The 22986-nt window shown below is 43.5% G+C and overlaps 1 protein-coding gene across 4 annotated transcripts in view; it reads left to right on the top strand.

The window, feature by feature from the left end:
- Ebf1 (EBF transcription factor 1) overlaps positions 1–22986 on the top strand; it is a 410419-nt gene that overhangs the window by 385943 nt on the left and 1490 nt on the right. For all 4 annotated transcript variants that reach the window (XM_045152065.1, XM_045152064.1, XM_045152063.1 and 1 more), the window contains exons 12-15: positions 8702–8767; positions 9755–9932; positions 10565–10744; positions 14937–15131. In XM_045152065.1, the coding sequence (XP_045008000.1) occupies positions 8702–8767; positions 9755–9932; positions 10565–10744; positions 14937–15131 (619 nt within the window). The remainder of the gene's footprint in view (positions 1–8701; positions 8768–9754; positions 9933–10564; positions 10745–14936; positions 15132–22986) is intronic.

Raw genomic sequence — 22986 nt, 5'->3', positions numbered from 1 at the left:
GAGCATGAACATGTGAGTGTACATGAACGTGTGTGTATACATGCGTCTGAGGGTTTGCACACATATTTTTGAGTGTACCTGCATGTGTGTGTACATGCATCTTTGAGGGTGTGCACACGTGTGTGGGTGTACCTGCACGTGTGTGTGTGTGTGTAGGTCTTAAATTGACATCAGCTCTCTCCATCAGTTGTTGCCTTCTTTAGTTCCTGGATCAGTGTCTCTCACTTGAAGCCAGAGCTCAGTGATTCGCCTAGTCCAGTGTGCCAGTTTGCTCTGGGGATTTTGTCCCCACACGTCCATTGCTGAGGTTGCAGGCTGTCTGCCACACCCCCAAGCTTGTACGTGGTGGGGACCCAACCTCAGGCCCTCATGCTTGCGCAGAGAGGTTTAAACACTGAGCCATCTCCCCAGCCCATGTCAAACTATTTAAGAAGCAAACGCAAACTACGTCCTTGTCCCCTTAGGTGTGTGAAAAGAAGAGGATAGTTCTAGCAGGATTCCTATCATTGAAGTTTATCGTAAATATAAATATGCTTGTGTTCCTTTACACGTGAGTACCTATATACACTCATAACACACATACAACCATTATATATATTCAAACATCTTTTTGCTCACTCTGTGGCCTTTTACTTTCAAAGTAGATATTTATTCCACCTTGTCTTGAAGAAAGGGAAGACGTAGCCCAAAGACAAAAAGAAACAGAAATAATGTTTGGCTTTTTTGTGTCTCTGAAAGCCCTAGCCTTGATGACTTAAAGGTGACTTAAAAGATTTTCAAGGGTAATTTTGACTCAAGGCTGCTTTTGTTTCCTGTGTTCACTTTACAACCTTCCCCTGGAAAAGGCACCTCTGTCCAGCATTTTCTCTTTCAGCAGCTCCTTTTATCCTGATCAGAAAGTCGATTTCCAAGGCCACTCCACAGGACCTAACCCAGAACAGTGGTCTTAAACCAGTATAATGCATCGCGATGAGCAGAGGCAGCCAGAGGTCTCCAGGTCACATCCACAAGGGTGCCGACACTGTTTTGTCACCTCATGTGTGGCAGGAAGCACCCCAGGCTCTCATTCACCAATTACCACCACAACACCATTTAGAAGGGAAGGCTCAGAAACCCAAAGGAGGAGGAAAGCTATTGTCATAACTCTTTCCAGGAATACCTGGCTCTACAATTTACACTGAACTGCTGACACCCGAAAAGTCGAACATTTTGGTAAAATGAATCAAGTTGTAATGTTTCTTTTATGAGATCCCCCTTGTAGGCAGGGAGGCTTGGCACCTCATGGAGACCAAGCTTGGCTATCCATCATTGCAAAGTCAGCTGTCCCAGCCAGCTTCTCAGAGGTCACACGATCGAACCAGCCGCTCTTACAGCTGTATTATTGCTTACGGAACAGTAATTGAGGCACCAGATAAAAATTACCTGGTCTAATAGGCAGCGAACAATTTTCACTCAATAAAATTATAAGCCAAATCATTCATTTCATAACACTCTGGCTAATTTATTTGTTGACCTTTTAATATCCATAGCTCTTCAGTGGTATTAACTGCAACTCAGACAAAATCTCTTGTTCATTTCACTTTCATTGATTTTTTTTTTTCCATTGAGGCAATAACAGCTGCTTGAAAACAGCCCTTTTTTTTTCTTTCCACTGAAAAAGTCAATCATGTAAGTTAGGATGTCTTACGTGGATATAGCTCTGTTAGCTTACAACCTATTTTAATTTCACATGATTCAGAAGTCTCCTATGTTTTTCTTGTAGAAAAAGCTTTCTGGTATATCTCCATCCTTGCTGGGAGATATTATGTAATGATATGTTTGGGAAATAAGAAGAAGACTGTCATCTAATCCTAACATAAAATAAACTTAACAGTTGAGTAAGAATCCCCAGGCCTTCCTCCATTTTCTCTAGACTAGAATGACTTTGGTGCCTTAGAGTATGGTGTTAATAACTGTAGACTTAAAAAAAAATTAATTCTCTTATTATGGAAATGGCCACCGATTTTGATTGTGGTTTGGAATTCATTTCTCTTTGAAGACTCTAGGTAGCAAATAGGCACTGGCGTGTTCTGTAGGGTAGTCATAGCTTCAACTGAGTTGTCATATAATAAAATACTATGAAGTCTTTAGAGAGCAGGGCTGTAAAATATAATTGTTACACATTTGGCATTTTATGCCTCCCTGGAAGTATCCACTTGCTACATACACCTCCTCTGTGCACCTCCTTTCCATTTCAATTTACTCTAAAGTGGTCCTTAGCCATAATGAGAATGCCCCTTTCAACAGAAACACGCTTAATTATATCCATGCTAAATGTAAGTGACTCTTCTCAGTCATAGGGCTTCTGAGTAAAGAGTGTTTAAAGTATGACACTAAAGGCCTCTAATGATCTGCGGTAAGCTCTATTTCAAGAAGTTCATATTACAAGAAAAAAAAAATTTAATGTGAAGAATGTCTCAGCGGATCGGCAACTAAGCAGTGCCCAAGTGTTATTTTGGTTTATTTCACTCGTTTGTCCCCTCACTGCCCTTATTATACTGATGTTTTAGAACGCAGAGCCTACCATCGTGGAATTTTCCATTTGGCTGAATAAATACAGAGGAAGTTGGGATATAAAATTATCCTCCACAGAAATGCATCTCAGTCCAACCAGTGTTTATTGTGTGATCCATCCAGCTCGGTGGGAGAAGGGCTGCTGGAATCTTCTAATCAATTTGTTTAGCATTTGGCCTTTGCAATTAGTAATATCACCCAGATTTTGAGAAGCAAGTGAGGGAAGAACTAGAACTTGAAAGAGCCGGGCCAAATCTGGGTCCTTCAATAAACTCTCGTGTGAGGCAGCCAGTGAAATCAATGCTTATTTCATTGGTAAATGTGTATCGTCTTTGGATCAGGAGTGATTTTTCCACCCCGTGGCACACTGCTGATGTCTAGCTCACTGCCTTATGGATTTCTGATAAGCTAAAGTATATTGATGATAAACTGATACAGGGGAATGTGCGGAAACCAGAAAGTGTTGCACAGTTTTCTCAGAATTCACCCAACTCCCTCAACTTTGATAACTGATGTTTGTTGTTTATCATCTCCTTTTTTTTTCTACATCACATAAAATATTTTCTCCCAGTCAGAGGAACGTACAGCCCACCAAATGCCATTCTCCCCATTTCCGAAGGTATCTCTTGGCCTTACTCTGATGAGGGAATCCCCATACTCTCAAAATCGAATGCTGAGACCTGAAAGTTAATGTGGAGTTGGTAAATTGGTGTCCACCAACTTTATGAGCTGGCTTAGATGTGCTGGGCATGAAAGACAGACAGTTCAGACTGTCTTCCCACTCATCGGTGTCTGAGTCACTCAAAACATTGAATTGGGCTTGTAAGTGGGTGCAAGAGTATTCATTTGGAAAACCTTCACTTTCAGCCTAGGCCTGAATACATACTAGCTACACATTTGAGGTCAAATGCTAGAGAAGAGTCCCATAGATGGTGACTATCCTTCAGAGACCTTACTGTCATGCAATTGAAGGCAAGTTGAACTAGCATAGTTGACATATATGCCTGGTTCTCAAGGCAGCTTTCTCTTAATGTGAAAATACCTATTCCATACTCCTTTAGAGAGGACAGTTAATAAGAGACTGATGTACATCAAGACCAACCTCATGTGGCTGGCAGTTTCTAACTTGAGATAATGTCTGTCCCAGATATGATTCATTATATTAATCACAAAATTAAAACATAAGCACAAGGCAGCAGGAGGGAGCAAATTCATAAAAGTAAAGTGATATAAAAATCAGTGATCAAAATGTGGCCTTCGGGAATTTATATACTGGATTAAAAAAGTTGTGAGTCAAATAGAACACCAAATTTAAGTCTGCTTTTATAAACTGTACTAAATATATAACTGTCGTTTCAGCATATAAATTTAGCCATGTACTTTTAAATTCATGATGGTATCTCAGAATGAACTCTTCACCAGGAATTTCACAGTCACCTGTGTTTTCTTGAGCATGGTTCTGGAAGCTTGTAAAGGAGAAACAGATATGTTTAAGGTCTACAAGAGGTCTACAGTCTAGCTGTGGAGATCAAAGGCTTACATTTGAATGACTTTTGGCATGGACTTTGTACCATCCTGGGTGGCCTGGATGGTCAACAATATTTTCAAGGCAAAAATATAAAAGAGAGATCAGTAAAGGTGGAATGATTACTGGCAGGCTATCACACTTGTCAAGCTATCAGACTTTTATCCGTAATGGGCCTTGGGTTGAATCTCTGCTCAGCTACCCATCACCCAGGGAAAGTTAGCAGAATTGCAGTCTCAGTTTCCTCATTTGCCAAATGGTAATGTGAACAGTACCTTGAGCAAGGCTCCCCGAGAAGACTGAATGAGTTCATATCCCACTTTTAGCAAGGGATGGCTATCTCTTTACTGTATCATCACTACTCCCTTCTGTACCCATCTCTCGGGAGTAGGAGGTGTTGCACATGGCCACCCCACTGAAGGAAAGGAAAAAGAGGTGGGGAGTACAGAGATGGAAGGCAGGAGTCATCTGTTTTCATTCTAGGCTCAGGAGGGTTGCCTGAACCAGAAATGAGAACAACTCTCCAAACATGTGGGGAGACAAGATTGGCTAAAGAGGGCCAACCAGCAGGTGAGGGAGATCTTGGTCACCCATGCAGAACCTGGGAACGGCTGGAAGGACAACAAACCTTCAGAGTGTTGAAGAACAAGAGTCACAGATGGTGACCTAGGCCATTAGAAGCTGACATGACACTCCCCCAGCTAACTGGATTGCAGTACAGTGAAACTGAAGTTTCTCTTTGTATCCTATTTAACATACCCAAATCATAGAGAAAGCCCATAACCACTACACTTGATTCATTCCTGGGAACCCCACTTCTTTTTTTATTTTTTATTTATTTTTACTTTTTTGGAACCCCACTTCTTGAGTCTGCCTCTTTAGTTCTCCTGTAGGATCACAGTACATTGAATCTATAACATATGCACTTTTTCTTTACATATCTTCTACCCACTAGTATCCATGATCATTATAAGACAAAATACACGTTTTAATAGTGAGAAGAAACAGATCAGTGGAAAGTTGTTTTAAAGAATAAATATTTTCTGCTTATTTAAAAGAAACAAAAATCTAAGGAAAATAAAAATGGTCTGACCAGGATGTAGATTGGAGGCCAAGTATCACCTCTTAAGGAGACTCTTGGGATTTTCAATATTTAGGATATTAGTGTTGGTCTTTGAATTCCTAAGCACGATTTTTTTTTTTAATCCTAGGATCAGATTAATTATCTTGGAAGACTCTAATCTCTACACTTATGTTTAAAACTGCAAGCAGGGAGACATTTTGACATTATGGAAAAAAGAGACAAATCTCTCCTGACAAATAAATGCTTTGAAAAATTAGGTATTAGTGCTATCCAAGTGCTCCCTCTCTTCAGAAGCATTGAAACTGAATATTAGAATTGAAGGCTCTTTATACTACCCTCCCACCTAGTGCCAGTAAGATAGGACTTGAGGAATAATTTCAGAGACAAAAAAACTGTATGAAATACCCAATTCTTTCCCTGATGGGAAATTTCTTTCCGTTAAAACATCCCAGGCTCAATTATTTCCTAATGTGAAATTACAGATTTTTCAAATTACCATATAAAACTGCAAAAAAATTACACTTGTGACCACAGAAGAGATGGCACACACTATCAATTTGATTTTAAAAGGCATATATCTTTTATACTACCTGTCATTTTTATAATGCCTTTTACAAATTTAATCAATACATTTTAACATTCTATATACTTTAAGTGCAATATATAATAAATATTCAAGTTTCATCTTAAACATGCTTTAGCCTTTGAATTGTTAAAACTGCGGTGCCCTTTCAATCTACTTACATAATGTCATAAAATATACATTTCAAGGTAAATGAAGTCAGCTACTTCAATTTAGTCCCTCAAACTGGTAGTAAATGAGAGGTTAACACTATGGTGCCAAACCCATTATTGAGTAAATTTAGCACCTTGGACAGCTCTGTAAAATCTTTATTGCTTTCCTGACCTGCTCGTCATGTTCTGTCTGTGTGCTCAGTGGCTCTCAGCTCTGATTGAAAGGCAATATATTAGATCCCCAACACAAACATGCCTGGGGGCTAGTTCACTGGGAACGCAATGACATGGAGGTGAGAGCAATTTTCTGGTCACCGAAATCCAAGCACCTTGCAGGTCTATGGCACTAACTCATAGAGGACCCAGAAACGTCCTTCCTCCTTCGCATTTGCACAAGTAACTAACAGAAGCTGAACCATACTGACTCTGCTAAACCAAATGCTGGAGTATCCCGTAAACCCCAAAGCTGATACTCCAGTGAAGGCTACTTTCAATTGGGTGAGCTATCACTTGAGAACACAGCTTTCTGGACGAGAAATCCAAATTCACTTTCCCCAAATTCAAGATGCTGGCTTCATATGACACTGTGCTGATGCCACACTGATAGCCATGTGCTGGGTGGGAAAACATGCCGTCCCATAGTGGGTCAAGAAGGCAGCACTGGAGATGAATCGGGAAACAAAATTCAAAGGATGAGACCATGATAAGACTATGATACTGTAATACCAAGTGGATTATATTGTTGAAAAACATTACCACCAAAAGTGTGTGTGTGTGTGTGTGTGTGTGTGTGTGTGTGTGTGTGTATACACATCTCCCCGGAGATGGAAGTTTTACGTTTACAAAAACTTCCAAAATCTTGGCATTCATTTTGAAATTGCTTCCTTCTTGAATTCATTGAATTAAAGAGAACTGCTGTAAATCCCCAATTATCATGTTGCAAGGTTGAATTCCCAAGTATGCCACCTTATTATACGTAATCATGCTTTAGACAAAGAAGGAGACTTGTATTTTTCCTTTAAAATACAAAGATAGAAAAATACCTTCTCTGCTGTGCCCAAATATTGGCATATACATTTATTTAAAGAAACAAATGAACATAGACCCAGAGATGTCAAATTTTCATAAATAAACCAACTTGATTCTGTCCTGTTTTAATCTTTCCTCAGAGCCAGATAAAGCCATGAGATTTCAGTGAAAGTGTCACAAGCTGAATTTGATCTGGGGATAGGGTTTAGTGTGCCTGCACCATAGTAAATTATTAACCGCTGTGGTCAAACAATACTGCAAACAAAAAAGTGGTAAATTATCTTGTAGCCTGCATTAAACAGTAAAGGAAGATTTCAGATATATTGGCCCAAACCCCATTGATTAAATAATGCAATCACCCCCTACATGAAAAATCACCTGAATTGTTTCAGAAATGGGTTCTAACATCTTAAAGCAAGCAAAAATGTTTATTGAAAACTAAAAACCCCTCTCATCTCATTTTTGAATTTAGGACATTATATATGACATAAGTAGTTACTATAGTATGACAACTGTTTTATATGACGGAAAATTGAAAATTGGAAAAAAAATGCTAATATGTATCTAAAAGCTTGTCATCTCAAGAGTTGTTCAAAGATTTTTGAAGAGGCTATGGTGACAGCAAAATGAATACAATTATATCTCTATTTTCTGAGCAGTGTCTGCAATAAATGAAAAGTGAACACATTGCTTCTCCATGTAAAACTTGAATACATGGCCTGTTGAAACTTCAACTTCAGTTCACAACTCTACCAACAGTGAGAAATAGTAAACAGATCTCTTGACAAGCCACCTCTGACCCTCACCCCACATCCTTGGGATGATTCTCTGCTGAACTTCATTTTCATATGCATCAAACCTCGCTTTATTTTGCTTTCCAGTTCTGAGTATGGAGCAAATCTGCAGACAATTAGGAAAAAATAAAGAGAGAATGAATTATTTTTCTCAGAATGTGTCTTTTTGTAGTTTCCCAATTTACTACAGCCATGCAGACTAAATGTGGAAGCCTACCTTAATAAGAGAGAGAGCTGTTTTTTTCTTCAACCAGAATAAGAAGCATATCAAGTCGGGGGTAAGAATGAGAGAGCAAAGGGAGGGAGTGGCAAACCATTGTGAGGTGGCTGTCAACGAGAATTGCTATCAAAGAAACAGATGCTACCAGTCATGAACTTGGTGCAGAGGGCTTTGGGGGACAGGAGAATCGTTCGGTAAGAGCCTTTGACAAACGGTATATTCCCTCTGTAGGTGGGTATACTGAATCACACCCCTATAGCACGGCTCTCCATACAGCAGAGACAAACAAAAGAAGTTTAATGCTACATGCTCCTAGTGGCTGAAGATTGATTAGAAATTCCTGGAAAATGACCTGTCTGATAAGGTCATGGTTTCTGGAATAAGCAATTAAGCGCAAAATAAACACATCTTATGGATTCATAACATACACTAGATGACATCGATTGTAGTAATTTAGCAAATGACCTCGGAATTGTATTCAGCAATAACCATATGAGCGCTTTAGCCTGCCTATAGCAGACTATATTGAGTGATGGATTTTATCTTGCTGTACCAATAATGCTCACCTTTTGACTCAATGAAGTGTGTGTGTGAACAAAGGTGGGCTGGCGATTTAACACCATTCGGGGGATCCACAAGCTGCTGCATTTTATAGCCATGCCTTGGCAAAGTTGGCCAGCAGGATGGAAACGTGATCCTGTGAAAAGATAATGACAATCTGCCATCACTCAGAGGACTGCATCTGCTTTTTTTCTTGACAGGAAGTGATCCTCAAGCGGGCTGCGGATCTGGTGGAGGCCCTGTATGGGATGCCACACAACAACCAGGTGAGAGTTCTGGCCCCATGTGCTCTTCGTCCCTTAGCTGAAGATCCCAAATCCTTTCTGGGTACGAAAGCAATAAACATATAAATATTCAGGACTTAGGAGTATAAGGAACTTGGATAGGACATGGCATGGGGATATTTAGTCCTTCCTTCTTTTGTAAGTCTTTTATTGCTTTCTCTATTGAATCATTTTCTCTTTCCCGAAAGTGTTCCATTTCAGACTAATCTGTTCTTGGAAAGTACCTCATAATTGAAGATGAGAGTTATTGTGTTTTATCTCTGAGGTTTTCCAGCATGTTTGGGGGGAAAGGGGGTTTAATTTCTTCTTCTGAAATACAGAATGAGGCCTGAACAGAACTAACTGCTTCTGCTGCGTAGTTATTTTACGTACAGGACTCAAGTGTCTTGGGAAATCATGAGTCTAACAAACCTCACTCCTTTCCTATGTCTTCTGAGCCACTGTTCAAGAAAATGGTCCTCCTAACCCTCATGGTCCCTGGGTGTCTGTAATCTTCAGCCTTTCCTTGATATCAGCATGGGACATGGCTTAGAGTTCCACCAATAAGCAGTAACCTCAGGGTCTCTAGTGCTATTGGGGGAAGGAGAAGGGACCCCCCCCTTGGCATCATCATATACTGATTATAATGAGCTCTCATATTCAAACAAAAGGCATCATGAATCTCAGCACTTTCCTTAAATTAAATGGATATCCTTAAGAGAAGTCTTTGCCTTGTGGAGCCTCAGTTCCCCCATGACAATATGGCCACAATTATGATCTCACAGGTGTCAGTAAGGATATAAAAGTCACTACATGGAGCCACTGAAAGTCCTGAGTGCAGGACCTTATATCCAGTAAGTGTGTGCACGCATGCGCGAGCGCACGCGCGCGCACGCACGCGAGCGCACACACACACACACACACACACACACAAATGGTATTCTTTGGTGTGTGATGGGGTGTAATGAAGACATTCCTTTAATCTTTCAGGAAATTATTCTGAAGAGAGCAGCTGACATCGCAGAGGCCCTGTACAGCGTCCCCCGCAACCACAACCAGCTGCCAGCCCTCGCTAACACCTCTGTCCATGCGGGGATGATGGGTGTGAACTCATTCAGTGGACAGCTGGCTGTGAATGTCTCAGAAGCATCACAAGGCACCAATCAAGGTCAGAAGCCTCCTCTTTCCCTCCCTCCCCTGTCCCTCACCTCTGCCCAAATTCATTTCTCCCTCCATTTATATCAAATAACTTTTACTTAACAAAATATTTCTTCCCCAAGGGGAGATTCCTTATTTGTATGTATCAAATAGTGTAGGATTTTGTTGCTAGCTCTCACACTGGGAGCCTAGCAGAGGGACCAAAAGGGATGCATATTTGGCCATCTCTACATTTGACTTTTCCCCATAAACCATGAGTGGCAGATCACAAAAAGGGCTGGAATTAAAGTTCTGAGGGGCCAAAGCACATCATTCTTGCCCAGGGAATAGAGACCTGCTAACTCCCGGGAACATCTTCTAGATTGGGATTTATTCCCGTTCCAAAATGATAATTTATAGGCCCTGCTTTGCCACTTCTCACAGCTCTGCTAAGTATTTATGACCTCCTAAGAAATGTATCTTTTGCTTGCTTCCCATTTTAATCACAGAGCCAGCACCACAAACCCACGCATATGAATCACCTGGTCCCTTACCTTCTTCCATCTGGGTCGCAGAGGGGGCAAGACGCAGACCTTCCCCATGGCTCTGCAGACTCCCGCCTTGTGACTGCCATCCTCACCCGGCTCTGTCCTTACCCCTCAGGTTTCACTCGCAACTCAAGCAGCGTGTCACCACATGGCTATGTGCCGAGCACCACCCCTCAGCAAGCCAGCTACAACTCCGTGACCACGAGCATGAATGGATACGGCTCTGCCGCCATGTCCAATCTGGGCGGCTCCCCAACCTTCCTCAATGGCTCAGCTGCCAACTCGCCCTATGCCAGTAAGTAGACATGTATCCTGGCTCCTGCATGCTTTCCATAGAAGAGTTCAATAGCTTGCTGAGGGGCCCACTGGGCATGGCCTGTAAGGCATTGCCTCCTAATGTCCCCGTCTCCTCACCACACGTCATTGCACTCCTCTGCTCACCGTGCACCCCAACAGCCAGAACTTTGCTACGACCAAAATCACTTATGTGATGTCATTCCAAGAGCCCATGCTTAGGGTTAGATGACAGTGGAGGTGTTACTGACTTCTACCAGTTCAGCTAGAGGCCCTGGGTGAGTTTGTCTTCTGTGCACGACTCATTTCCTCCTCTGTAACATGGAGACGGGACGGGAGGGTTCACGCGCCAGTGCTGGGAGACATGAGAAGATAATAAGAGGAGCTGGTCCTCATGCCTGGCATGGGAGAGGAATTTTGTAAATTTAAGTCATAATCACAATGTTGGAAAGCTTGTGAGTGACATTGAGATAGTAGAGGAACAGTGTAAAACAAACTCCCCCACTTAAGGATTATGGCTTCGTTATTTTAGTGTTTACATTTTTCAATTTGTGTGTACTATGCTCTTAAAAAATATTCAACACATCCACATATGCCTTTTTTTTTCCCCACAAAAATCTAACAAGATAAAGCACACATATGCTGACAGAAGAAAATGTTCTTAGATGCCTGGTCCTTTTCTTAAAGAAGTTTTGTCTTGAAGGACTTACTTGGGCACAGTAGTTACGTTGTTTGTAAAGAGCCTCAGCAAATTGGCATCGTTACAGAGACATACAGCAGATTGTCACTTCCCTCTACAAAATACCATGGTCTCTGTCCCCACAACCTCTTGATCTTCTCTGAGTATCTTTATGTAGTTGACCAGGTTCCTCTGGGACACTGAAGGACTTTCCTGACATGTACTAATATGAAAATGTGACCAAATTCATAGATGTTGGGTGAAGAATAGATGTGTTCTTGAATGAAAGAATAGTCACACTCTGTAAAAAGAGAGAGGAAGTAAGAGAACACTTTAGCTGAAAATACTGGAACAATGCCATCTCCTATGCTGGAAGTTTGGGCTGTGCTCATCATTGGAAGGAGAAGTGCTCATCCTTTTGAAAACACACCTTAGGGTCTTCCCTTTCTGAGGAATCCTCAGCTCAGTTTTTACATGTCTGCTTTATTTGTTTGGAATCAGCAGTTTGTGGGACATTGAAAATCCACCAGATAATCTGCATCTATTAACTCTGTCTGCTCAAGAGCCAACATTGGGGTCAGTTTCACGTTAGATTTTGATTTATTGAAGGGTTGGCTCTCATAGATCTAACATTTCACTGTCCTTCCAGCTACTCAATCAGAAAATGTTTCAATCATGACCTGAAAATTAAAAGGTGGTATTCTTAATTAAATCAATAAACTAATTGCTGTATGGTAGCAATGCAATTTAGGGCCCTGGATTGTTGGCCTTCCCAAGCCTGCAGACACACAGCGACTTGGGCCTGAGATTGCATCTGGCAGCCTGGGAAACTTCGAACATTTAATTTCCATTAATTGATTTCCTCAGTGCTCGCAAATACAGTATTAAATTCTCAAATAAGCCCTCAGATGGGACAGTTTTATCTGCATAAATGCAAATAAAACAATAAACACAAAGCCCAGCTGATTTGAATTTTTGCATCTGTAATATTTAATTATTCATAAACCACTCATGTTGAAAAATTCCAACAGAATAAAAAAATAAAATAAGACATTCCACTGGTGAACATGCTTCTTTCTGGTGTGGAGGTTGATAACTAATAATGTTATAACAAATGAAACTGCTGGACTATATTTCACCCCTTTCTTGTTAACCACCCCCTTAAATTCCCCACCTCTAAATACACATAATGATCACATTTGCCAACTAGATTAATTGCCTTCTTCAGTGAACCAGCAGGATTTCAAGTCTAAGAATATTTAAAAATCAAACCTCCAGTGCAGGAGTTTTGCAATTTAAATGGGTGTTCTTATTGAGTGTATTTCCACATTTACAAATCCTCAGAGATGTATAAAAATGCTGGTCTCATTAAATGAAAAAGTACAGTTTAGCAAATGTTTGTGAGAACTCTGAGGATCAAGGGAGGCTCTGAGTTCTGATCCGTGAGGCCTTCGGTATGTTCTGTTCACATCTGGTGATGCCTTGGGCATCAAGCGATCCTTTCTCCCTTCTGGCTGGCGATCCTTGCTTGGGACAGATTTTATTCCCATATCCCCAGCTTTTCAAAGCTACCAGGCCAAGGACCAGCACCCCTCTCCTCTGCCCAGAGAGCTCTTCTGATCCTGGTGTTTTGTTTTGTTTTTTTTTTCCTCTAGAGGTCTGTTTCCTTTGCGGGATGGTTTAGTAGAAAGGGTGCTGGAATTGGATTTGAACTGGATTATCAGTTTCACTACATTCTTGAGATGGCCCTTTGACAGTTCCCTTGACTACTACTTTTTTTTGAGTTCCAGTTTGCTCACATGTTTTAAGAAATGTGTCATAGAACCTCAATTTCAGGTTACTTTGTCAGTGGCTAGGTGACAACGTTTGAAGAAGTCTTGTGCATGACAAAGCAATATCGGATATCTATTAAATGACATGGAACACCATCAAATAGAAGGAAGTACATAGTATTCGAATTAAGTCCTTGAAAAATCACCGGACAGGATTCATCATTTTCTGCAGGAAGTGGAGGGAACAGGAAGCCAGTGTGCTGAAACATTAGCACTAGCACAGAGTGTTCAAAGCTGCTGTCTCCTGAGGTAACCGAGACTCCAATAACCATAAGCATCAGGAAGAGAGGACCATAGTTGGTAGTGATTGCTCACCTGCCAAACTCTTTCTTATCCCCAGGTAGTTAGGACTTTCCCTCACCGACTTGCTGAAGTTCTCCCAGCATCTATTATCTGGGTCCTCACTCGTCCTAGTCAGGATTTATACAAGGACCAGGCCTGCTGCTTAGCTGGAAATATTGGTGGACAGGTCTGTGGGAGGGGTGTGCATGAGAATTAGGAACCTGGATTGTTGCTTCTATGTTTTCCATAATTATGGCGTGTGACATTCTCTTTGTTTTCCTACCTACTGATATCTATGTGGTAGGGAGGTACATTCCAATTGTACCTTCCTGGAGAGACAGGTGGACCTATCCACAATGCCACAAGCCTGTGTCTTAAGACAAGACCTTGGCCCTACCTTCCACTCACCCTTCTTCCGCATACCTCTGGTCGTAGTCAGCTTCATATTGTTGGGATGAACCTCCACACCAGATGCAGTTTCTGTGAGGAAGGAGGATTAATTTGAAGCTTATAGATCCAGGGAAGTTCCATAATGGCAGAAGAAGCTGGCCCCCTTTCCACAGATCCACGCAGAGAGAAAAGCAATCACCCTCCACCACAAGCAAGCACACTCTAGGAACTCCAGGCACAGCTCAGACTGCTGTGCATACTTAGGCTGCAATTCAGATCCACCCCCAAACATACCTCAGGATTTCCCCACGGTGACACCTTCTCCAGCCAGACAGCTGGAAATCTGATATTTTACAAGTTTAGTAAACCCCTGAGTCTATTGGGGGACATCCATTCAAACAACCGCACCTCTTGTATCATCATAGAATAGACCCTGTAAGCTGGCCTCCTCCCTTCACTTCTGTCCCCAGCTACTGAGTCAGAATCTTAATAAAAGCCCTAACTGAATGACTCCCCCTGACTCCTTTTCTGGGAAGCCCTCTCTGGGTTCTCTTCCTGCCTTCTCAGAGCAGTGCCCATGGTTATCTTGGTAAATCTTTTGTGCTGACCTAACCATGATAAGAAGGTACTATGCTTTCGTTTCCTGGCCTGGAAAAGTCTGAGGATGGCAGCTCCATGTCCTGCCTCATAGCATGTCTGAGTCATGGGCTGCCTGGGCACAAGTAAAGGGATGACCTTGCATCCATGGAAATGTCTGCCTACGACTCAGGTGCCCAGCACTCTACTGGGCACACAGCACCCCACAACACACTCATGACGATTGCCAACGACGAAAGGGACTATGTGCTACGTACCACATGATGAGGGTGGGTAGGGTCCCAAGAGTACTGAGGAAGGGCATTCCCAAGGATGGCCAAAGCAGGGAGGCCACTTTAGGATTGGATCCGAGCTTCCTGGTGTCAGGACGCCCGGAGAGGTGCTCATGTTGTCTTTCCCCCTGTCTCCCTCAGTCGTGCCATCCAGCCCCACCATGGCCTCCTCGACAAGCCTCCCGTCCAACTGCAGCAGCTCCTCGGGCATCTTCTCCTTCTCACCAGCCAACATGGTCTCGGCCGTGAAACAGAAGAGTGCTTTTGCCCCGGTTGTCAGACCCCAGAGCTCCCCGCCTCCCACCTGCAGCAGCACCAATGGGAACAGCCTGCAAGGTAAGCCGCGAGGCCCGCTGCAACTTGGTCCTCTGAGGATGTGACGCAGGTACATCGCTCTTGCCGAGGGGATCAGGGCCTGGCCCAACCACTTCTCTCTGCCTCGCCCCCAGCCCTGCCCATCACCCCCTCTGATGAACTCCTGGAGAAGCCCCCCCCCCCCCCCCCCCCGTGCAGCTCCAGCAGTTCTGCTCAGCCTCGGGACTTGCTTGGGAACACCATTTCCATGGAACAAATGCCACCGTTTCTCTGGCCGCATTTCCTGCTGTCTCCTTAGGCAGAGCAGTAAAGTGTTGACGTGAGCACGTTTTCCCCTGCCAGGTCTGCGCTGGGTTTAGTCTTCTCCTAAGACAGGTCACTCAACCTTAGCTTCCTGTGGCCTGTGGCAGAGTGTGAAGCTGTGCAGGGTGGTGACAGGGAAGGGGAAACGGTCCAGTCAGAGCCCTAGGTTATGGCATCACATACAATGCACCAAAGGCCATGCTGCCTAGAACCAGCAACCCAAAATGCCAGCTGGGTACCCAGGCTCATAGTAAAACCTCTCAGTCTTGGGCTGGAGGGATGGCTTAGCAGTGAAGGCATTTGCCTGCAAGGCTAAAGGTTGCAGGTTCAATTCCCCAGGACCCACATTAGCCAGATACCCAAGGGGCCGCACGCTTCTGGAGTTGGTTTGCAGTGGCTGGAGGCCCTGGCGTGCCCATTTTCTTACTCTCTCTCCCTCTTTCTCCGTCAAATAAATAAATAAAAAATATTTAAAAAAACCTTTTCAGTCTCCTTCCCACTGCAGAATGTGGCCTACAGCAGTCATTCAACTTTCATTCATGGCGGGGTTGGGGGGGGATTTGCAATTGAAAGATAGACCCACCATTTCTCTCATTTTCCCTATTGCTTGGCTCTCTGTGGTATTGGCCTGCCTGACTTCATGCAGTCTCCCAGCAGGACGACACCAGCCGGGCTCACAGCCCCGACCTCACACACGAGAAAGGATGGAGAGGTTGTGAAATTGCGAGACTCGCCACATCCGGCATGGGGAAAAGGCTGGCTTCAGAATCAAGCTCAACAATTCCTCTCCTCTTAACAGCTCCCAAGCACCTTATTATTCAAAGGGGGTAAAAAGTAGATATCCCAGATTCCTAAAACAGCTGGCAGGGAAATAAAATCAACCAACTACTCAGCCACCATTTACTGAATGCAGAACAGTGTCAGGTGCGGTGTGCAGCATGGAGCGGGCTGCTTTAATCCCCCAACTTCCTCATGAGGTATGGGGTTGGGGGAGCATTAGGAGGAAGAGGGTGAGGCTCACGGAGGGCGAGGTCTGCCACAGGCACAGGCAAATGCAGGTCCCAGTGGAGCACTAGTCTTACCCCCTAGCCTGCAGAGCACCTCACAGAGCTGTGGGTCAGTGGCCAGCATGTCACCCACAGAAGTCAATTATGGAAGCCACAGAAATTCCAGGAGAGCAGTGACATGTCTGTGATATCCCATACTTATTTCTTATGTATAAGTGCCTGCCTAGTTATTTTTTTACTTACAGGTGCATTCTCTGTGCTGGCTGCTTTATACTGTAGTAAGCACATGAGGGTTCTCCTCAAGACCCTATGAGCTCAGTACTGTTCACGGGGTAGGGAAGAGGAAATGGAGGCTTAATTCACTCAAGGTCGTACAATGAGTAAATGTTAGACCCAAGATCTGAATGTAAATGCTAAGACCTCAGAGCCAGATCATTGTGTCTGTTTGCTTCATGTAAAGCTTTCTAGAACATTCCTCAGAAATTGGTGGCAAAATGCTTGGTGCAGCAAACTTAGTAACCAACACAGAAAAGCAGTGCCTAGCTTGGTTCTATGAAGTAGGAAAAGGATCATTCTTGAGTTTCTGGTCTCAACCATGGCCAAAGGGGTTTTGTAATTAATAGCCAAGGAAACAAAAGTTTGTGCCAGTGGCAGGGACCATAGACAGGTCATTAGCTACAGAGGCAGCAGTGGGCAACCCTTCAGCAAAGCCTGATGTCTTCGTGACACAAGTACCTAAGCGGGAACAGAAAGGGACTTTAAAATAGGGTCCCTGTCTAGATTTGAAGACAGTCTGGGACTGGGAAGTTCCTGTATTTAGATGATGATGAAAACACTTTGAGAGAAAGACATATCCAAGATTTGTCTATTCCCTCCCCACCCAGGGCATTTCTAGTTTAACTTTAACTCATTTACAGATTTTAAATGTACAAGAATTGTGCCCAGCAGAGATTTTGTTCAGTCCTGTGTCACTATTTCCAACACATAGGCACAAGACTTGGGGATCCTGAGGTCTGATCCAGAGATGCTCTTCCTGATAGATTCACTGTTTTAGGTGACTTTGCCCTTCTGATTGGACATGTGTTGGAGACTTTTTTTTTTCTGGACTCTCCTAAACCCCTTCTCTGGCTATCAAACATGATCAAAAGACAAACAAGTGAAGTAGTCTTACTCTCCCAATATAGTCACCTTCCAAACATCCCAAGTTGTGAGGTAGGGCAGAAGTAGAAATGGAAAATTTGAGTTAAATGAACTGAGGCCACCTTCTTCTGGCCTGTTGCTCTTCCTGCACCCACAGAGGGCTTCCCTGGGACCAGCACTCTTGACCTTTATGTACAGTCTCTAGCTGGACAGGACAGGGGGACCCAGCTACAGGTGGACAGCACCATATTCCATGGAGCTCTTGCATAGGCCCTGGAATGTCCCTAGGAAAATGTGACATTCAAGGAAGAACTGGTGAAGCAAACTGCCTATAGAAACAGGATTTACCTCCAGCTACCACTGTTAAGTGAACGTAGCTCTGCCCTCAATCACCTGTCGGCCAGCAGCCTCGCTCACCAGCTCAGCCCCAGGCGACAGGCACCGTGGTCACATGTGGTTGGCGAGGATCAGCGCATCACAGTGTGGGAGGGCCTGATCCCAGCCTGGCTTACGCACTGTCACAGTCAAGTGTCCTTTGGAGAGGTCCATGCATTTCCCCCACTGTGCAGAGAAGAGACCTCAGGCTGAGATGGTTTGCCCGCTTCATGTTATAAGCCTTTAGAGAAGTCTGGCACTTGAGCCCCACATGCTCACTCTGCTTTGCTCAGCCCCTGTGCTGTTTCCCAGATTAGCTTCAAGCCACCAGGTTAGGCCCCTGCAGAGCAGGCACCAAGGTGCCACCAATCTTGAAAACTTCCCCTGGGTGTGGGGAGCCATGATACCCAGGTTGGTAAGACAGACCTGTCCTGGGGAGGTTAGGTTCCCAGCTGAGTACAGTTCTAAGTAGGAGAGTAGTGTTTTAAGCAGAAAAGTGCTGTTTGTTTTAAGCAGAATAGCCGGGCGCGGGGGCAGACAAGCCCTGGCTGTGCAGTGACCTGGACAACGCGCAGCCACGTGGAGCGCTGGGGCTGGAGGCCGAGGCCAGAGGCTGAAGTCATAAGTTCCACTAGCCCCCTTTGTCCATTTTGTCATCCACAGATGCCGCTGTGATCCACCTGGCCTTGTGTCTCAGGTAGAAAGCAGTTTTGAAAATTTATCACAGATCTCAGAAATTAGGAAAAACCAACTCTTGTCTCAGTGATTCCAGTGTGTCCCAAGATATTCTGCTAAAAAATAGGAAAACTGGGACTGGAGAGATGGCTCAGTGGTTAAGGCGCTTGCGTGCATTCCTTAGTACTCGCTCACGTAACGCCGGGCGCACAAAGTGGGTGCATGCATCTGTCTAGACTTCATTTACAGCAGCAAGAGGCCCTTGCACACCCATTCTCTCTCTCTCTCTTTCTACACACACACACACACACACACACACACACACACACACTTTTCTCCCCTTCTCCCTGCAGATAAATTTTTTAAAAGTAAAACTATTCCATCAAAGTTAGAATATGGTGTTTACTGTAGAGCCATATTCATATAAGTTTATTTAAGACTCTTGAGACATCTTGTCGTGAAACAAATATGACTGTGGTCATTCTTTAGTTTCCACAGAGAATTATTTCCAGGACCCCTATAGATTCCAAAGTCCACGGGTGCTCAAGCCATTACATGAAACATACTATTTTTCTATAACCTAAATGCATCTTCATATGTATATATATATACACACACACTTTAAAACATCTGTTACCTATCGTACCAAATACTGAGTACATTCTTTGTAAATAGTTGCTGCACTATATTGTTTAGTGAATAGTGACAAGAAGCAACTTGATATGTTTAGCACACACACAAAATTACCTGAATTTGAAAATATTTTTGTTTGAAACGGTAGAATAACTACTTATGAGGCATACTGTGACATTTCAGCACATACATGCAGCGTGCACTGAGGAGGTCAGGCTAACCGGACACCTTTTACGTCAGCTCATTGTATTGCCATTTCTTTGTTAGGACACTCAAACTCCTTTCTACTAGTTTTTCTTTTTCTGAAATATTCAAATGATTGATGTCAGTTGCCTTATTGCAAAGTTATGGGAAATTATTCCTGCTCTTCAGTTACACCCCTGTATCCATGAACCATCCTTTCGTTAATCCTCTCCATCCCACTTCCTTCCCAACTTGGGTAACCGTCATGATCTTCTCTACTTCTACGAGATCAGCCCTTTAGCTTCTGTGCATCACTGCAAACAAGTGCTATTTGTCTGTCTGTGCCTGACTTATTTTGTTTAACACAATTCCCTTTCTGATTTTTTTTGTTTTGCTTTGTTTTTTGAGGTAGGGGTTCACCCTACCCCAGGCTGACCAGGAATTTACTATGTAGTCTCAGGATGATCCTCCTGTCTCTGCCTCCTGAGTGCTGGAATTAAAGGCGTGCGCCGCCACACCCAGCTAATCAGCGATGGGTGGAACCTATGAAGGTTTATTTGCCAAAAGGTTTTCTCAATTCATTTGCCCTCAGAGCTGTTTTCTAGGAGGCCAATTGTCACATCGTGTGAAAAACTCTGAAAACTGGAGCTGTATTCATATTGAAAGATAAAAATGCAGAAAAGACTCTTTCCATTCGTAACTAAGTGAAGTCACTGATACCTCCTGATCCCAGCCTCACTACAGCATGTCTGTTTCTCATAGGTCAAAGATGTGAGTCACCAGCTCTGCTTAGTCTTAGTGCGTGGAAACATCCTCTGGGCTCTAAAGTGTATGCCCTTCAGAGGATGGTTTAGGCCTCAGAGAACTTCCACCAATACGGTGCTAATCCTAACTCTGATCTGGATGGCTCATGCAATGACAAAATTAAGGAAAAAAGGACCAGGGTGATTTCACAGAAGCAGTACCTACCCTTTTTCCTTTGACCCTCCTTTTGGACCTAAATATCATACAATTCGGTACCAAATCCTGTGGAATTGTCTTTTTCTCCACATCCACATTCAGTTTGTAGAAGATCACACCCCACCCCCACCTTTGGTACACTCTTAACCCTTACACATATAGTGGGTTCCTTCTCATGTTCCTTCTCATACCACCTCTCCCAGCTCTGTGCAACTTTTCATTTGTTGTCTTAGTTCTTATCAAAATGTGGAGACCTACAAGGCAAAAATGTGTCTCCTTTCATATATTTATTTGGCTTTGGGGACTCCGTCCAGGAACAGCTGCTGGTGACAACAGTGGTAGAGCCATTGTGGTCTTAGGAAAACGTGGCACACACTGTTGGGTGGGTGGTGTCTCATGGGAGTCTGCCTTGGCCCTGCTTGGACAAATAAGCATGCCAGAGCATTGTGGAAGCCCCCCCTCCCCCATGCAAAGTCTGAGATACCACAACCCTCTCACCCAAATAGCTCACTGTCAGATCATAGCTTAGATACAAAAACAGTTCAGAAATCCAGGCTCTTTGTGCAGTCCTATGATGAGGATTGTTTGTAAAAAGGCCTCTGAGGCCATAGACATCTATCTTCTCTTAGAATTTACTTATCAATAACTGCCTTTAAGGATTAGGAAGCCAAGGGTGAGGTTTGGGGTGCACAGGCTGTGTTAGACTCTCAGGTAGGTCTGTGGGCTAGCTGGCCAAGGAGAGATGCTAGAGCAGGGGCAGTCCGAGTCTGCCATGGGGGGGGGGGGGGTAGATGCATTTACTTTTTCTAAAAAAAAATATTTATTTGAGAGAGAGAAAGCACACACTAAAGAGACAGATAGAAAGAGAGAATGGGCAAACGAGGTCCTCTAGCCACTGGAAACTAATTCCAGATGCATGTTCCACCTTGTCCATCTGGCTTATGTGGTGTTACTACAGAATTAAACCTGGGTCCTTAGGCTTCACAGGAAAGTGCCTTAACCATTACACTCTCTCTCTCCAGCCCATATTTGTTTTCAACACCAACTGTTTGCTAACATGTATAAAGTGGACTAGTTCATGTTCTGCAAAGTTCAGTAGGAACCCCAGGGATGGTGACCAGTCAGAACAGCATGTGGGGAGTTACAGTGCCTCTCGGTCGAAGGCATGCCCTCTGTCATGCACCCTCCATCCCTGCCCAGGAGGCTTGGCACTTGCTCCACTGGTCTCTTGGGGCTCGGGGGTTTAAAGTCCCCAGGCTGAGTGTGGCATTAGCACGTCGTGAGTCTTACAGGGACCTTGAGAGGCCTTATGGGAAGGATTCGTCTAATGAATCTAACAGGTCACTCAGGTACCAAGACACAGCTTAGATTTTATTTTGAATTCAACCTATTCAAATGAGATGTGTTCAGGGCCCAGCTGATGAGCCAAAATAGCAGGAAGTTTGTGAGCTGTCTGTCTAGATTTGGATCATATTGAGACTGCCTACATTGTCCCACTCTTTGGCCTGCCTTTCAGAGTCCCATTTTCAAAATCATCACAAGGCACATGGTGTAGATTTCCATGGATGATAAAAGACACCAGCTTTTTTTTTTTTTTTTCCTCGCCATAGGCCTCATACTGTTGATAACTGAAATAAGGGTTCTAGACTCACTTGGAACCTGGATGGGGTCAACGTGTTGAGTCACACCAACAGGACCCCGTTTCCCTGCTTGCCCTTGAAGTGGCAGCAACTGAAATTCTCCAGCTAGGGCTGGGATGTAAGCTCTGAGTTCCCTGCTCCAGTCAAATCTAGCACTCACTTGATTTGAAGGGAACTGCATTTCCAACTGATCCTAAATCTTTGGGGGGTTTAAGTTGGTCTGCATTTGGCAAAAGACAACTTCCTGTTTCTAAGAAAAAAAGGCTTATAAGGGCTTAGGAAAGGACTCCAGGAGCTTTTGGACAGCAAAAAAGTCTCTTGCAAAACAACATTTGGATGATTTACGTGTAAATGAATCAGAAACATGTGGATTGAATTTCCTTGTGAATACAGATGGGTTTAAAAATTAACGGAAAAAGTGTTTGGCAAAATGCTTTTGGGTTTTTCTTTTAATTGAATGTAAAATGTCAGGGGTGGAGGTGAGGAAGCAGGAGGGAATTGTGGGGTCTCTGGGCTCAGAGTGCTGCCTGCCCTCCTTAGCCCATGGCAGGATTTGTGGTAATAAGATTCATTAAAAAAAAAAAAAAAGAAAAGAAAAGAAAAAAAAATACATTCATCTAGACATGTCGGGTGATAAACGAAGAGGGCCACTTTCTAGAAGTAGTCATCACTGACAAGAACTTTGGTTTAAATTTAGACATCAATAAAACAAAAACAATGATTTTCTCTATGTGGTGTTGCCAATCACCAAAGATGGTGGCGTCTTCTCTTAAGACAGGCATCTCTGCTCCTGATGTGCTTCGAAGCTGCCATGTTGTTTTAATTTTCCTATAGTGACCCCCAATTTCTCACACTTGGTATGTGAAGTGTGCCACATGGAATTGGGTCTATTTGCTGCTATAAGGGGAAGTTGAGCAGTGAACCCAAGGTCACCGAGTTCGAACTGAGCAGCAGAAGCTT

The sequence above is a fragment of the Jaculus jaculus genome, chromosome 6, assembly GCF_020740685.1.
Source record: "Jaculus jaculus isolate mJacJac1 chromosome 6, mJacJac1.mat.Y.cur, whole genome shotgun sequence".
NCBI lineage: Eukaryota > Metazoa > Chordata > Mammalia > Rodentia > Dipodidae > Jaculus > Jaculus jaculus.
This window is presented reverse-complemented; position numbering and strand designations above follow the sequence as displayed.